Raw genomic sequence first — 18419 nt, 5'->3', positions numbered from 1 at the left:
TTCTGTCTTTACTTTGTGTACTAGTCATGTCTCTACTATTTATTTCATTCCCCTTAAATGTTTTTCCTCTACCTGCTAAATTTTTGTAAGGTGTCCTTGAGACTCTTGAAAGGCGCCCTTAAATAACATTTATTATTATAATTATTATTAAATGTCTTAATGCATGTCCAACTGTCGGTTGATTGGTGAGACTAATGTTTATCCTATTTTTCAAGTTAACTTTGTTGGCGTTGGCAGGCAAAAATCTTGTTATTCTACCTGTTTGTATGGTGTAAAACAAGTATCCTGCATTAATAGGTATAAGATCTTAAGACACAGGAGCAGAATGAGGTCATTCAACCCATCGAATCTGCTCTGCCATTTGATCATGGCCAATCTCTATTTTTTCTCTCTCAACCTCATTCTCCTTCCTGTAACTATTAACACCCTTAGTAATCAAGAACCTATCGATCTCTGCTTTAAAAATACCCAATAACTTGAGTTGATTTTATTGTCAATGACTTGGCCTCCACAGCCAGCATAATCTAGTCATTCTTAGTTAAATATACCCCATGTTCCTTAATATCATCTCTTCTGCATAACATGACAGGTGAAGAAATTGCTGCATGCCCATCACTGCCAATTCCAATAAAAGCATATGACAAGCAGTGAGTGATATTAATGTATCTCTTGCAGGAACTGGCAGTGTTCCCACAGCTAATTAGAAAATACTCTATACTCATCTGCCCTTGTCTCTTCTAAAAACACAATTGGCTATTAAAACAGAAAATGCTGGTGGCTTCTGTGAACCAGAAATTAAGCTAGCATCTCAAGTCAATTAAATTTCATCAGAACTAGGAAAAGTTGGGAGATAAAACTAGTTTTAAACAGTCGAGATTGGTGAATGAGCCAGAGAGAACCAAAGGGAATATCTATCATAGTGTGGACAGAATAGAGGTTGTGGAAAATGTAATGTCAATGCTCTCTGACAAAGGATGATAAAGAATTGCGAATAACAAATTATATATCAGGTGGAAGTATTGGTCAGAGAAGGTAATCATATGAAATTTGGAGACGAGAAATAAAAACTGAAGGATACAAGGCTGGCGTGGTTGATAATATGAAATTGTTGAGACAGTATTGGAAATCAAATGTGGCATGCATTGCCAATAGTATTTCCAATATTTGCTACGTTTTTCCAGCATCCTTGCCATTTTGCTTCAGAGTCAACTGAGGTTGTGCTCGCATTCACTGTGCCAACGTCTTTCATGCAGTATAGATGTATTGAGACTGAAGCTGAAATGGTAATGAATGAGCATGGCTGTGAATATCATAGCTTGACAAGCTTGCCAAAAGCCATTCTAAACCTAGGCAAAGAACCAGAGAGTGATAACGTCTCAGTCATCTCTCACAAGTGAAGGATGTTGAGGCTGATTGAAACTACCTTATCAGTAGGGTGATGAAAATGATTAACAAGCACTGAGATAGGACCGTACGGTTGCTGTTAATCATTTTCATGATAGGTCTTGTTTTCTCATCAACATGCATACACTGCCCGAATCCGGGTGCAGAGTTCCAACTTCTTTAGAATCCAGCAGCACAATCTAAATGGCTGGTGGAAATTGTGGAACATAAGGCGATGCCACTGTGTACAAGAAACTCTTTTATATATTTCTGCTTCTGGAATAGGTACAAACAGCTTTGTCACCAAAGAGGCACGTCTCATCAGTTGGTAGAGAATTTTTAAAAAACGATGAAAATTGTAGTAACTAATTGCAAATATAAAATTGAAAATTGGTGATTAAAAACACAATGCGCTTTTGAATAATTAAAAAAACTAAACTGGATCAAAATAATTTAAAAAAATGTACCTTTACCTTTTGTGTCCTAATTCGTATCCCATAAAATCCCTGATTATATGATGCCTGGACAAATCACCACTTGGATCATGTTCTGATGCAGAACGTGATCCCAGTGTTGATTTTTTTCCAGTGTAATGCTGGCAAATTCCAGGAGGATCGTGCCCTGCCATTGAACTGTATGCAGAGATCAATGGTTCAATGGTGCCTTATTGTCACGTGTACCGAGATTATGCCAGATGCATTTCCACATCCTGACGTTACACACATGGACGCCTGGGCATTAACCACCCTCCCAGGGCATGAGCACCAGCACTTGTAATTGAAACTGCTGCAAAAGCCAGCCAAATCACATCTGCTATCAATCTTTCATGTTCATTTCAGCTCAAGAACATTCAGTATTAATCAATGCATGCATCAGTTGAATGTTTCCTTTATGTTATAAACATTGAAAAGACTGGTAAATCCAGGCAGCTTCTTTAGGAGAAAGAGTTAAACTTCCATGTTGAAGAATGACATGGTTCTTTTGGTAATCTTCCTCTTTCCACGGGTGTTGCCTGACCTGCGGAACGTTTCCAGTATCTGCAGTTTCTTTATTTTCAATTTTGGCAACTTTATTATTGTTTCTTCAGGTGCAGAGCTGTGTAGAGATGGTGAGCAGGGCTAAAAAACCAGTCATTCTTCTTGGAAGCCAGGTCACACTCCCACCCACACCAGTGAAGAAAGTCCAGTAAGTTGGTAACTATCTGATATCTATGGGATAACTTCTAATGTTCTTGTTGTCTGTGTTCCAGTGGAGTAGCCAGTTTAGTAGCTCATTGTTATACGTGAAAGATAAATATAAATGGCAAAGCCTAAGATATTCTGCTGATTCAAATTTTAATTTGGTCTATGCTTGAAGTTGATGGATGGGTTTTCCCACCAGAATCCTGTTCAGGTTCACTGTAAGAGATCTGTCCTCTAATGTTCAGAGTCAAATATCGCCACCAACTTGCTTGAAGATAGATGATGCTTCACTCCCAGGAGAAGATGTTGCAACTCTTTAGAGGATGTGGTAATTCTTTTTCCCCATTTTAAACACTGCAAAGCATTTATGATGCATTAAAAAAATTATATGCAGATGTTTTGCACACAAACCCAAAGATATACAAATTAGTGGACTGCCATGTAAGTGTTTGATAGCATAGGTCTTTACTTTGGACATTAGAGATGCAGCATAGAAACAGGCCACCGAGTCCGCGTCGACCGGTGACCACCCTTCACACTAGCACTATCCTACAAACTAGAGACAATTTACAGAAGCCAATTAATCTCCATACCTGCATGATTTTGGAGTGGGAGGAAACCAGAGCACCCTGAGAAAACCTATACGGTCACAGGGAGAACGTATAAACGCCAGAAAGACAGCACCCGTGGTCGGGATTGAACCCAGGTCTCTGGTTCTGTAAGGCAGCAACTCTACCTCTGCCACCCTAATCAAGATGCTGTAGCTGCTGATGGTGCAAATAGTGCTTTGCGTGAAACGGCGGACTTTCGAACAAACAGTATTTTCAGATCAGTAGAAACTCTTATTAGTCAGAATTTCACAATTAATGGTCAACAGTCATTCAATGATGCCTGACATGTACACTTTTTGCCAAATAGGTCAGCGTTGGAATCTCTGGCCATTCCCTGCTTCCTGGGAGGCATGGCTCGAGGAATGTTAGGAAGGGACAGTCCCATTCATATCCGGCAGAATCGAAGGGATGCTCTAAAGAAAGCTGACCTGGTCATTCTTGCAGGTCAGTATGCTGCTGACTGAATGATGTCTCGTGCTTGCGTCGACTGCTATAAATCTGAATAAAAGGATTCGTGCTTATTGTGAGAATGTCATATCATGGTTAACTTGAACTCTGACTGTAATCAGACCACCTAACTGTCATGTTATCGTGTGGAGTTACTGTGCTCTTAGTTCAGTGATTACAGATCCCCCCCCCCCTCCTAATCCAATGGCTTTATCTGCTGTACTCACTCTATACTCATGACTGCGTAGCACTGTTGTAGGACGTATCACTGATGGGGACGAGTCGGAGTATAGAAGAGAGATCGACCGATTGACCAAATGGTGCCAGCACAATAACCTGGCCCGCAACACCAGCAAAACCAAGGAACTGATTGTGGAATTTGGAAGTTTATATTAACGGGTCGATGGTGGAAAGGGTCAAGAGCTTCAAATTCCTGGGTGTGCACATCTCTGAAGATCTCTCCTGGTCCGAGAACACTGATGTAATTATAAAGAAAGCACATCAGTGCCTCTACTTCCTAAGAAGTTTACGGAGAGTCGGTATGTCAAGGAGGACGCTCTCTAACTTCCACAGGTGCACAGTAGAGAGCATGCTGACCGGTTGCATTGCGGCTTGGTTCGGCAACTTGAGTGCCCTGGAGAGGAAAAGACTACAAAAAGTAGTAAACACTGCCCAGTCCATCGACTCTGACCTCCCTACCATCGAGGGAATCTATCACAGTCGCTGCCTCAAAAAGGCTGGCAGCATCATCAAGGACCCACACCATCCTGGCCACACACTCATCTCCCCGCTACCTTCAGGTAAAAGGTACAGGAGCCTGAAGACTGCGACGTCCAGGTTCAGGAATAGCTACTTCCCCACAGCCATCAGGCTATTAAACTCAACTCAACTCAAACAAAACTCTGAACATTAATAACCCATTATCTGTTTATTTGCACTTTATCTGTTTTATTTATTCATGTGTGTATATATTTATATAATGGTATATGGACACACTGATCTGTTCTGTATTCATGCAAGGATTTCATTGTCCTATCTGGGACACATGACAATAAACTCTCTTGAATCTATTTCCCCACAACAGGCACTGTGTGTGATTTCCGTTTGTCCTATGGGCGTGTGCTCACTAGAAGCAGCAAGATAATTGCCGTTAATCGCGATCACTCTCAGCTGCTAAAAAACTCGGATATTTTCTGGAAGCCGACACTCGCTGTAAAAGGTAAGTGGTGGTTTTGTCATTAAAAATTCAGAATTGGATGCCCCATATTCCTGATGAAATCTGTGAACCATCTAGTGACTAGTCTAGTCTCTTGCCTGTGTAAGATTACCCATGGTACAAGCCATTTTTTCTCTATGCTCTCAAATTAAATAAGATGCATTTGGTCAGGGCTTTCAATGTAGAATTTGTATTGAGTTTTTCATTTCCATTGTTATAAAATATTTACGTAGGACTTGAGCTTTGCCAGGTTCATGTGGAAAGAGTCTTTTTGGAAAATATGAAAATAAGTGATGCGAGCAAAATTGGGCGATTCAGTCTATCAAGTCTACTCCGCCATTCATTCATGGCTGATCTATCTCTCCCTCCTAATCCCATTCTCCTGCCTTCTCCCCATAACCCCTGACAGTAAGGTGACAGCGTTCAAGCACTTTTCACCTTCAAGTGGAGAGGGAGTTTGGTATAGTGAGCGGACAATGAGAAATTAGTCTAGGTAGATTCGTGTAAGCGCAGAAATTGCTGCAAACACTCGGGTCAGTGATCCGTCTTCAGAACTGGAAAAGTGTGAACACAAGGAAATTTAAAGTTGCAGAAAGGAAAGATAAGAAGGGAATGTCTGATCGGGTAGGGACTAAGGTGGTCCAGTTAACACGATTGGTTTTGGTGTATATCAGAAAGGAAATGAATGTCTGTAAATTATAGCTAATCTGTCTGGAGCAGTGTAAATGGAGGAAGATAACAATATTTAAAAGGGAAAAGTTCTGGAGGTGTGAGATGAAAAGCACAGCAGTTATTAGAAACTTGAAATAAAGAAGAAAGTTATAAATGATCAGCGCACCATCTGGTGAGGAAAAACTGAAGTTAATGTTGGTGAATGATTTTAGCACTGGCTGGCTCCGATATCATTCTCTGAAAATGAGAATTATGTGAAATAATTAAAATTAATTGAGTTCTGAAGGCTGTGTTGTGCCAAGATGGAAAATGGGTTCTTGAGTTTGTACGTGGCTTTGTTGATCAGGAGTGGAGGGAGGGAGAGGGGAAAGACAAAGGTTAGGATGAAGGATTACTGAAAGGTTACTGGTACCTCAGTTGGATTTGTGACTTAATAGAAGTGTTCTGCACCCAATCTGAGTGTGTTTTTTTCTGATGTGGAGAGACAATATTTTGAACATTGAATGCAATATGCTAAATTGTAAAACTTGCAAGTAATTACTGCTTTAAAGCAGATCGATGAACTATTTGTAAAAAAATTCCATTCATTTCACAAGGGTGACTCGGAACTTCTGGAAGCCTATTATTTTAATCTTTTGCACGTCCACTTTTTGGTCCAACTCTATCTAAGTTCGAGGAACAACATTTCATCTTCTGTCTTGGAACGTTGCAACCTTTAGGACTCCATATTCAACAATTTCAGAAAACCATATTTTCCTATTTATTTGTTTGACTAGTCATTCTTGACACACGATCATCCAAATGTAACTTAAATTCAGTTTTTCTAATATCTACACTCCACCAATCATAGTTTATAAACATTAATTTCCCTCTCGATACCAAAAACATTGGTATCAAAGCTCTTATTTTGCTCCAATATCTCCTTGATCGTGACTCTTCCACTACTGAAAGATATTTGTCCTGTCAAGCTTCACCCGGAAAGTCTTGGTCTGTCAACCCTACTGCAAATATTCTGTTTATTATCCTCTCACTCGCTCTGTGGTCAAAGACTGCAGTTCTAGCTTTTCATTTGAGGTTCATATAAGATGTTGCTTGAAAGTGAACAAGAGAAGAACTTGTGGTTCCCTCCATCCCCCTCCATGTATTGTCTTGGGGGGGACGTAAGCCTTCCCCATGGTGGGGGAGGAGGGAGGAAGGAGGTGGACGAGGAGAACAACACTGCTTTATCCCTGTCTATTCTCCAGATTGAGTCCTTGAACCAATTGCGGTGAAACTTCCTGTACTAGAAGTTGAATTTAGGAAAGAACATAGTTTCAGTGCCCTGTTGTGTCTTCAGTATTATTTATTACTGCAAAGACCGCAGCTTGTCACTTATTAAAATTGGCTGATTATTGACTCTGCTTGAGTTTTACAAGGATGCTTCTTTAAATGGGCAAGCATTGACTGGATCCAATCCAAAACACGCTGTTCTGAGATTTGATCTTATCAGGATGTTCCGCTGTAGCTCTGCTTGCAATGTATCTAACTGTCATGATTATATTTCTGTCAGGAGATGCTGGATCCTTTTTAGTGATGTTGGCAGAAGGTCTAAAGGGCTACCAGGCTCCCAGTGACTGGACCCAGTATCTGAAGGACGAAGATGTTAAGAAGGAGAAGGCCAATAGGTAGGAATGTAATGAGAAAAGTTTCTTCATTCTTAAAAAATCTATTGGAATAAAGGTTTTTTTCCCCCAAAACATGGATTAAAGGGGTGACAACAAATGCTTTAAGCTACAAAATGATGACTGAGAATAGATGTGTCCGGTGAAGACTAGGCATAGTGAAGACTAACCTTAATTGTTAAGAGATTTGGGTGTAAGGTACAATAGAAACTTTAGGTTTGCGAGATCTTTCATCTTCACAATTAGTGATTGCGATGCAAACTATGTAAAATAAATGTTAACTCATTTATTTTCACGCTTATTCTGATTAAGTATCTGTTTCTCGATTCATAGATGCTGCCTGACTAGCTGACTCTTTAATTTTCTGATTTTTATTCTGCTTTCCTGTTTGAGGAGCAAAATAAGGGCCTATTATGTAAAACTGCAGAAAACATTCCCCTCTTGAAAGGTCGTAAATCACTGGAATTCTCTACCACAGAAGATGGCGCAGGCCAGATTTTCAGATATATTTAAGGTTGAGATTGATTAAATAGTTCAAAGATTAAGGAATTGAAAGTAAAATGCAAAGTGTTGGACTAACTCAGCGGGTCAGGCAGCATCTATGGATGACGTGGACAGGCATGTTTTGGGTTAGGATCCTTCTTCAGACATGGAACTGGCACAGAAGAGTTGGGGGCAGCAAAGTCATCCATGATTGTTGTGAATAGTGGGGCAGGCTTGAGGGGCTCCTTGCCTACTCTTGCTCCCGTTTTCTTGTGTTCTTGTTCTTGTGGACGAATGTCTTGGAAAAATACAAACTGTTGGAAATACTCATCAGGCCAGGCACTGAATGGGGAGAGAAAAGATTAGATTGTTTCAGATCAGTAACCTTTCAGCAGCTGAAGAAGGATCTCGACCCGAAACGTCACCCATTCCTTCTCTCCAGAGATGCTCCCTGTCCCACTGAGTTACTCCGGCATTTTGTGTCAACCTTTCAACAGATCTAGGTTACCTCCTTGGGGTTTTACTTGAAGCCTACGCGTTTCCACCTGAGATAAAAATGTTGCCAACTTAGCCGCACGAGATTTCTAATTTTTAGAACGATTAAATGTTTTGTTGAGACGTTAAGAACTGCCAAAGTTTCTGAAGTGCTTTATTCATTTCTCTTCCAGTGAAAAGTCAGAGGAGAAATTGGAAAAGTATCTGAACCCCTTGAAGGTACTGCATCGTGTCGAACACTTATTGGAGGAGGATAGCATAATTGTTACAGATGGTGGTGATTTTGTGGGCAGTGCTGCCTATATCCTAAAACCCAGAGGACCTCTTCGATGGCTCGATCCTGGTAAGTGCTAACTGAATCATCAAAGTTACGGGGTATAGAAGAGTTACGGGAAGAATCTTCTATATCCCGTAAGTCTGCTCTCACTCCATATCCCCTCCACTCGTAACAAGGGCAGAGTCCCCCTTGTCTTAACCTTCCACCCCAAACTCTCATGAGAAGGGATTAAGAAAGACATTGACAGATTCAAGGATGTGCTTAAAATCTTCATTGAAAAAAAGTATAACATCCCTGTGGAGTCCTGACAAATGCTGCCTAAAGTGGCGAGAGAGCATTCATAGAGACATAGAAAATAGGTGCAAGAGTAGGCCATTCGGCCCTTCGAGCCTGCACTGCCATTTGATATGATCACGGCTGATCATCCAACTCAGTATCCCATCCCTGCCTTCTCTCCATACCCCCTGATCCCTTTAGCCACAAGGGCCACATCTAACTCCCTCTTAAATATAGCCAATGAACTGGCCTCAACTACCTTCTGTGGCAGAGAATTCCACAGATTCACCACTCTCTGTGTAAAAAATGATTTTCTCATCTCGGTCCTAAAAGACTTCCCTCTTATCCTTAAACTGTGACCCCTAGTTCTGGACTTCCCCAACATCGGGAATAATCTTCCTGCATCTAGCCTGTCCAACCCCTTAAGAATTGAATTGAATTGAATTGAATCCTTTATTTGTCATTCAGACCTTTCGGTCTGAACGAAATGCTGTTGCATTTAGCACCTTATCAAATCTTCAGAACAACATAATGTTTTGCAACCAGTAAATTACTTCTGAATAACAAAAGCCAACTTGCTTACAATAAAGTCCTACAAACAGCAGAAATGAGCAAGCGAATAATTTGCTTTTAATTTTACAAGTTGTAGGAAACCATTATACAGGCTGCATGTGCCCACTCTGCCCTTACTGTAGTGTCTTTGATCTTCTGTGAATAAGACAATGTTCAATGCTTCTTATTAGGGAACAGCTCTGGATCAATGTAGTGCTCTTTCAGTGGTGCCACCATGTTGTATTTTTGCTAAATCAAATGTCAATATGAAATTTGAAGCCATAATTTTTCACACAGAGTTGTGAGTCTGTGGAATTCTCTGCCTCAGAGGGCGGTAGAGGCTGACTGTCTGGGTGCTTTCAAGATAGAGCTAGATAGGACTCTTAAAGATAGCGGAGTCAAGGGATATGGGGAGAAGGCAGGAACGGGGTACTAATTGTGGATGATCAGCCATGATCACATTGAATGGTGGTGCTGGTTCGAAGGGCTGAATGGCCTGCTCCCGTACCCATTGTCTAATGTCTAATTATCTGATCACGGTGCAAACCTCTACCTTTGACGTGCAACCTTGGTGTGTGTTTTTTAATTCGATCGTAACTATCTCTGCATTTCTAATGGATTTGTCATATCTATTTTTTCTGTTCCAGGAGCTTTTGGGACACTTGGAGTAGGTGGTGGATTTGCACTTGGAGCCAAGCTTTGCCGGCCAGAGTCTCAGGTTAATAGAGTCTTTGCATACAGTATATTGCTCTAGTTTGTGAATTTCAAGTGAGCCTCGGTGAAAAAATATCGAATTAGGCACTGGTTTCCTCCCACACCCCAAAGACCAGTGGGTTTGTAGGTTAATTGGCCTCTGTAAAATTGCCTCTAGTGTGTAGTGGATGAGAAAGTGACCTGATCGAGCTACAGATAGGAAACTTAGTAGGCAACATTTTGTCATAGCAGATGGTGTCTTACACTAACTGTCATGCAAAGGATAAACGATTTGGAGTCAATACGAGGAAGAATTTATGGCACCAAGTGGGTGGTGGGAAGTTGGGATGCTGCCTGAGAGGATGGTGGGGGCAGAAAACATTGACGAAATAGCCGAACAAGCACTTGAATTGCAAAGACCTAGAAGACTATGAACCAAGTGCTGTTAAATGGGAATGGTATAGATCAATACTTGATGGTTGGCATACATTTGATGGGCTGAAAGGCCTGTTTCTAAGCTGAAGCATTCTTTGACTGGGAAAAATATGCTTGCTCAGAGATTATAAACATATTCATTGACTTAATTCACAAACATTAAGTTTAAAAATCCATACTCAATTTTAGAATTGAGCTGCGCTCTGTCTAAGAGGATGATACAAACTATGGAAATCTGTAAGTATATTTTACCTTATCCAGGTTTGGATCATTTACGGAGATGGTTCTCTGGGCTACAGCATTGCAGAATTCGACACTTTCAAACGGCACAAGGTATGTATTGTACTTTTGCTAGAATTAAATCCACGACTCTAAACAATGTTATTACAATAACAGAGCTGCTTTGCTGAGTGCAATCTCCAGCAAAGTAATACCTTGTCTGTCGGCCCTGGTTGGAAGTTAAAATGTACAAGATGTCCTGATGCTGCCTTTTTGCAAACCACACTATGCTTTTTTCTTGTTTGAATGGTGTCAGCTTGGAGTTCCAGGGCCACATTATAGCCACAGTTCAGTGAGCACTGGGACAGCTTGTCCTCAGCCTTCGGGAATATTTTGCCTAATTTTTAATCAGGCCAATTATTTTTCCAATTGCAGCCTTGAGATATTTTAATTATGTTAAGCATGTATCGTTCTTATAGTTTGAGAGATACATATGAATGATTAGAATGAGGCAGATCTTCCTTTCTCTCAGAATTGCTTACCATATCTCAGAGATATGCTGTTGGTTTCTGGGCGTAGTTGCCACTTGAGAGTCGGCTTCTCAGCACACTTGGTGTGGCAGAGCTGTCTCACTACAGGCAGCTGGCTGAACTCCCTGTAACATTTATACAGTGTGTGAGTCTGCATGTCCTCTGGCACATGAGCTGTTGAAACTGCCAAACGTGGCTGGAACCTGTGAACATTTGTAAACGTATTTGGTATTCACGAACATTCAGTTATACATGGATATGTTTGCTCTTTAAATATTAAATTATAAGCAGTTTATTTTTCACTTTAAAATGTTTTCATGCATCTAGAATCAAAATAAATTATCAAACCAACTTGAATGCTAAAAGGCAACTTGACTTTCTAACGCGTGCCGATTTGTCCCATTAGTTTGTATGACAATGTTTCTGCATGTGCCAAGGTGTAGATTCCCCAGGCTGAAGTCTACAAATGATCATTCAGCCCGATGAGCAGCAAAGGAGGAGCTGCAACTAGCTGGAACAGGCCGAAAGTGCCATGGCTGACCAGCACGCCGGGATGAAGTCAAGGCCTAAGTGCTGGCGTGGGGGAACATCTGCCTCAGTTGTTGAGTTTGATTTCACTGGCTGGTGTTAATCAACCTCCTACCTAGAATCACTGCTCCTTCACAACCCAGTTACCGACTATTTTAAAGCAGGTCTCGTGATCTATATTTGCAGAGGTCTTAATGCGTGATGTCCAATTGTGTGTACATTAAAATTTGAATCTTCCCTTTACTTGTTCTTTCAGACTCCAGTGATTGCCTTGGTGGGCAATGATGCGGGCTGGAGCCAGATTTCACGAGAACAGGTTCCGTTGCTAGGCAGCAGCGTGGCCTGTGACCTGGCGTATACCGGTACGTGGCTAACTGTTAGATCTGGACTATGGAGTTCCATTGAAATGTAGCTGGTTGCACTGACCTCTGGCTTTTGTTTTGCACTAGTAATGGGTTTTCTTATTGAACTTTCTTTTGATTATTCTGTTATCCAAGAGTAGTGTGATTACAGATCTGTTGTGCTGCTGTAAGAAATAATTTCATTGTTCTGTTTATGGTACATATTGAACCCTCTTGACTAATTTTTGATGCCTGAGATCTCCCTTCCCCAGCCACCATTACCACTGGCTGTTGTATGAATGGAAGGGATGGGAATGGAACAAAGAGTAGGAATAGGCTGCTTGGTTCTCCAAGCCTGCCCCACCACTCAATATAACCATGATCTGTCCCAGGCTCAATTCCTCTTCTGTGACATTTCCCCATAGCCCTGAATTACCTGGTTTTTTTTAAATAATGTCTATCACTTTGAGTACCTCCATTGATCTAGCCTCCATAATCTTCCTGAGAAGAGAATTTCAGAGATTCCCCACCCACTGAGAGATGAAGCTCATACATACCGCAGCTTTAACTGACCACCACCTTCTCGTATAACTATGTCCGTGTAGGAGATTCACCCACTCGTGGAAACATTTCAACATCTACCTTGTCATGCCCTTTTGGATCTTGTATGTGTCAATGAGGTCTCACCCTCATTCTTCTAAAATCCAACATCTTTAGTTACTCGTGATAAGACAGCTCTCTCATCTCAAGAATTCTACCATTGAATACATCTTGGGCTTCTTCATGAGAATATATTCATTCTTAAATGAAGGTACCAAAACTGCACAATACTCCAGGTGTGGACTCGCCAACATCTTGTACAATTGTAGCACACTTTCTTATTTCTAAATTCCAAACCCCATGCTATAAAAGACAATATGCCATGTGCCTTTCTAACTAATTGCTGCATCTGCCTGCTAGCTAGTGGTCCATGCGAAAAGGACACCTAGAACCTTCTAAAATTTACTGTGTACTATTTGTTTCCATTAAAAAAATGTCTATCTTTAGTCTATCAATAAAATTTCACTTACTGAAGTGAAATTTTCACATTTCCACACGTTAAACCCATTTGCCAAGTTTTTATCTCACTCATTCATCCTGCCAGTCTAATTTTCCTCACTGCAATGTGCCCACCTGGCTATTTTAGTGTCATCAATAAAGCAGGATAACGTGCTCTGCTCTCTCCTTCAGGTCATTGTGTAAATTATTAATGATTGAGTCCAATCCTCGGGATACAACACTTGTTGCATCCTTTTAGCTGAAAAACACAACTGGCGCAGCTGGTAAGAGATTCTGCCTCACAGCTCCAGAGACCCGAGGTCAATCCTGACCTTGTGTTCTGTCTGTGTGGAGGTTGCATGTCCTCCCTATGCCTGCATCTGTTTCCTTGGGTGCTCCCGATTTCCTAGCAAGTCCCAAAGACGTATGAGCTTGTGGGTTAATTGACTTCTGCAAACTGTCCCATAGTTTGTGAGAAAGTGGGATAACGTAGAACTAGTGTGAATGTGTGATCGATGGTCAGCGTGAACCCAGTGAGCTTAAGGGCATGTTTTCATGCTGTATCTCTAAACTAAACATTTATTCTAATACACTGCTTTCTATGTGATAACCAGTGTTCAACCCATGCTAACACACTTTCCCCAAATACATTGTGATCTGGTGCATCAGCTATTCATCTGGCACTTGTAAAATGCCTTCAGGAAATCTATACACACCAGATATTCAAGTTCCTCTCTTTCACTTGCTTGTTACATCCTTAACGAATCAAACATGATTTATTTTTCAATAAGTTATGTTCATTTGCTTTGATTGTATTAAGCACTTCTCTAAATAATCTCCAGTTTCTTTCTTGAGTGTGGACTCCAGTATCTTGCCAACTGTAAATACTAAACTAAAGACTTAAAGCTTGTTGCTTTTTCAATCCTTCCCTTGTTGAACAAGCAAATTACATTTTACGGTTTTCTAATTCATTGCTACTTTCTTGGAACTTGCTCTGTCGTGGAAAACCTCAACTAACAGTTCCATTATTTCTGCTGCCAGTTCCTTTGAGATCGTTAGGTAGAAGACATCAGGAACTATTGACATGTCTGCCTTTGGACCCATTAGATTTTCTTATACTTTTCTTCCATGATCTGGATTGTTACGTTATTCAATGTGATTTGAAATTAGTCCATCTCAAGAAAACATGGAGCACAGTTTGCATAAATACCAAACTACGTGAAAAGCAAACATTCCTTGAGTTGCATACAAGCAGTCTGTTTGAACTCCAGTATGCCTCCAAAACAAAGCCACAACTGTATGCCTGAAGTTTAGTTTAGAGATATAGCTTTGAAACGGGCCCTTCTGCTCACCAACTCCACCTCAACTGTCATCACCCATTCACACCAGTTCTATATTATCCCACTTCCTCATCCACTCCCTATACATTCGCAGCAATTTTACATAAGCCAATAAACCTACAAACCCGCATGTCTATGGGATGTGGGAGGAAACTAGTACAGGGAGAGCATGCAAAGTCCACAAAGACAGCATCCGAGGCTGGGATCTAACCTAGGTCTCTGGCGCTGAGAGCACCTCTGCTAGCTGCCCAATTGTGACATTCTAACAAGTGTACACTAAGGTGTGGGCGCAATAGCCTTTGGAAAGCGAACTACTTGCCAAGTAAAAGTGTTTTTTTTATCACTCTGTTCATTTCTTCACAGATTACCACACTGTTGCTCAGGGATATGGTGGTACGGGCTTTTTACTGAACCAGGAGAATGAAGAAGGAATGGATGATCTAATAAAAGCGGCTCAGGAGGAGTGTCGGAATGGGAATCCGACCCTTATAAATGTCTTAATAGGAAAAACAAACTTCAGGGAAGGTTCCATCTCTGTGTGATAACAAGTTCCATGTGGATCACGGGTTTGATGTTTCACGTGTGCCTTGCCTCATTATATTCTCACCCTCCTGGGTACAAATACATAGAAAGCAAAGTGATAAAAATTAGAATCATGCAATAACATTCAATGCAAAGAGTACTTTATATATAATTTACCAAATCAAAGACTAATTACACTAATGACCACTAGATCTTTTTGAAAAAAAAATCATTGTAAATTTTATGGATTTTTAGATTTAATATCTGTTAATTTTCCTATAAATTCCTGTGCAGTTTGGAACTGTTCATCAATAGTGGCTCCGTTTACATAGTCTTGAAGGTTCGGGAAGACTTTCTGTGGTGGTACAATGGTTTTTGTAGACAGTGAGTAGACTAAATGATCCTAGGTCGTATATAATTGAAGCGAGTTGCAAAAAGAAAACCAAGGATTTTGGTTTCTATTTCTGTGCAGGCCAGACATTGACGATACCACTGTCCATGGTAACGTAATCAAACTTAGGAACTGGCTGTTGAATTGTAGGCAACCGTGCCATTTTTTCTGTGGGATTTTCTGATTTAGCATTACTGAAGATTTAATCCCTATGGTTCATTAGACTTGCAAACTTGATTCTACAGCTGGAGGTCTTATTAAAATGTCTTTCTCTGCCTCCCCCTCCATTCTTTCACGTTCATTTTCAAGCAGATACCCTTTTGAAGGAAGTAAAATGACTTAAATGACTTTCATTAATGACTTGGTCTGTCTAATATCCAAAAATTTCCTGGACAAGGTACAATATTGGAAGTATCTGGAGTTTGTCAGGAGGCTCGTCAGAGTGTATGCAGGACATGGTTATGTTCTATTATTCCTGCTTCTGCTTTGGAAGGCGTTGTGAGATGTACGGAGTCTGAGGGCCAGAATATAACTTACCCCACTTCTGCGTTGATTCTCTCACTCACAATCAGATGTGCATCCATGGGATTTTGAGAGCTTGATACACAGGTGGTTAGAAAATGGAATCACAATGACAAAGTTTCCAAGGACGGAGCACCTAATTCCCAATATAAGCTAATTTGAGGATTGAGAGTTCTGGCAGCTTTATTGTGGTTGCAGATGCTTGTGTGTTAACTTGCATTTGAGCATTCATGCAGGTGTTCCAAAGGTGACTAGATATGTCAACAACTGATATACAATTTCAGTCCCAAAATATTCCATGTTCAACATTCCCTTCAACCAATGGAGAGTAGAACTATATTAATGGTTGTAATAATTATAAATTCTTATTCCTGTTGTGATTGTAATTTTTTTTCTTTGTACCGTTTCTATAGCTTTAATACCCTTTAGTACAGCGCTGTTTGCCACCAATTGCCAGCATAAAAGTTGTGATAATTCATGTTTGTCTCGTGGTCTAAACTCAAATTTGTCTTTTCGTATACATTTAAGATCTCTATGTTTGTACTCCAGGTTTCCTGGTTATTCCTGGTCTCTTGAGCAGATCTCAAAGCTATTTGGGAAAATAAAACTTCAGGGAATGTTCCCCTTTTGACACACTTTTCTCCCATAAATAAATACATTTGATTTTCAGGCACTGGGCACAGCTGGCAAGTCCATCTCTAATTGTCCATTGAACCGATGTCCATTCTAGGCCTTCTTACAATGAACCATTCTACATTTCCTATATCATCGTCTGCTTTGATCTGTCATTTTCAAACCTTATCCTTCCATATCTCTAGTTTTCCCCCCACCCCCCCCGACTCTCATTCTGAAGAAAGGTCTCAAACCGAAACGTCACCCATTTGCCTATCCCTCTGAGTTACTCCAGCATTTTGTGTCCATCTTAGTCCATTTTAGATGGCATTTAATAATCAACCGCATTGCTGTGAGTGAGCTTGTATACAGACCAACTGGTAAGGACAGCACATCTTTTCCCTGAGAGATATTGGTGAATCAAATGTTTCTTGTTTCCAACTTTCTGATTGTTTTCTATTGTTACTATAACCAACTTTATTTTATAATTGAAATTCTTAACTGAATTTAAATCCTCCCTTCCCCCTCAGCTATCATGGATTTCAGCTCATGTCACATTACTTAACATTCATCTACCACAATACCTGTGCCTCCGCATCAATCGGTACATGGTCAATCTGTTCATAAACTCTTCAGAGTCATACAACATGGAAACGGGCCCTTCGACCAAACCCGTCCATGCTGGCCCATCTAAGCCAGTCCTATTTGTCCGTGTTTGACCCATATCCCTCTTAACTGATTCTATCCATGTACCTGTCCAAATGTCTTTTAAATATTGTTATTATACCTGCCTCAACCACTTCCTCCTCCGGGTCGTTGCATATATCCAATGTCCTCTGCGTGGAAAAGGTCCTCTCAGGTTCCTATTAAATCTTTCCCCTCGCCTTAAACCTATGCCCTCTAGTTCTGGAAGAACTTGGGAAAAATAATGTTTTTCTTGTTTATGCCCCTCGTGAATCTATACTCTGCTATACAATCGCCTCTCGTTCTCTTATCTCCAAGAAATATCGTTTCCCTATAACTCAGTCCCATGAGTCCTGCCATCAAGTAAATCTTTTATGCTGTCTTTCCAGCTTAGTGGCATCTGTCCAATAGGGTGACCAAAACTGAACACAATGCTCAGGTCTGAAGGGTTCCGACTAGAAGCATCCTACCCAAGCTCTCCAGAAATGCTGCCTGACCCACTGAGTTGCTCCAGTACTTAATGAGTTTTTTTTAGTAGATCAGCATTTGCAATTCCCTGTATCTACAATTCTCCAACTGCTGCCTTGCCAACACCATGTACGACTAACATAACATCCCAAATTCCATACTCAATGGAGATGCAAGGAACTGCAGACACGGGAATCTTAAGTAAAGAACAAAGTGCTGGAGGAACTCAACAGGTCAGGTGTCAGGGAATGAATAGGTGACAGGTTTCCATTACTTGAATTTGTTCTACTAAGTGGGATTGAGATCCCTTGTGCTCACCCAGCCTTAATCTAATGCAATCCCCTCTGTTTCGGTGGAGGTCAGCTTCCGTCAATGCCTCATTCAACAATGGAGCAAGGTTCCTTCAGTCAAAGGAAGTCCCCAACCCCCTTGCCTCAGGGGCTTTGTGACAATAACTTTTACCATGTCTTGGCTCGTCCTGGTTTTCCATAAGACTGAACTAATGCATAGATTCACCCGTGATACCTTTGCAAGAACATCAACAAAGAGAGGGAAATTGGTAAATGGCTTCCATGTGCAATATATTCACAAGGAGCCTGGTACATAGAAAAATGCATTCCTTCTGAATCTCAAATCAGTTGACTAGAACAGTAGGATCTTTTTTTTTTTTTTTTTAAGTCCATAAATATATAATAGGTAATTGTGAGCTGAGTTGTTCTACCTCCTTTTAATGGTAAATGCTGTGTTTTAGTAATGTACCTTTTACTGTATATTAAAATAGTTTAATTCAATCTTAGCCTCACTATGCAACTCATCATTTTAACTTAACTTCTGTACATGTT

The 18419-nt window shown here is 40.6% G+C and overlaps 1 protein-coding gene across 1 annotated transcript in view; it reads left to right on the top strand.

Annotated features, from left to right (window-relative positions):
* The window catches only part of ilvbl (ilvB acetolactate synthase like), a 41148-nt gene extending 22777 nt beyond the window's left edge, over nt 1-18371 (top strand). Inside the window, exons 7-15 of the mRNA XM_033049964.1 lie at nt 2471-2568; nt 3483-3619; nt 4707-4841; nt 7060-7174; nt 8323-8492; nt 9902-9972; nt 10644-10715; nt 11916-12021; nt 14742-18371. Of these exons, the coding sequence (XP_032905855.1) occupies nt 2471-2568; nt 3483-3619; nt 4707-4841; nt 7060-7174; nt 8323-8492; nt 9902-9972; nt 10644-10715; nt 11916-12021; nt 14742-14920 (1083 nt within the window). The 3' untranslated portion in view covers nt 14921-18371. The remainder of the gene's footprint in view (nt 1-2470; nt 2569-3482; nt 3620-4706; nt 4842-7059; nt 7175-8322; nt 8493-9901; nt 9973-10643; nt 10716-11915; nt 12022-14741) is intronic.
* The last annotated feature ends 48 nt before the right edge of the window (nt 18372-18419 follow it).

Source organism: Amblyraja radiata, chromosome 33, assembly GCF_010909765.2.
Source record: "Amblyraja radiata isolate CabotCenter1 chromosome 33, sAmbRad1.1.pri, whole genome shotgun sequence".
NCBI classification, from domain to species: domain Eukaryota; kingdom Metazoa; phylum Chordata; class Chondrichthyes; order Rajiformes; family Rajidae; genus Amblyraja; species Amblyraja radiata.
Note: the sequence above shows the minus strand (reverse complement) of the source record. Positions and strands in the feature narration are given on the sequence as shown.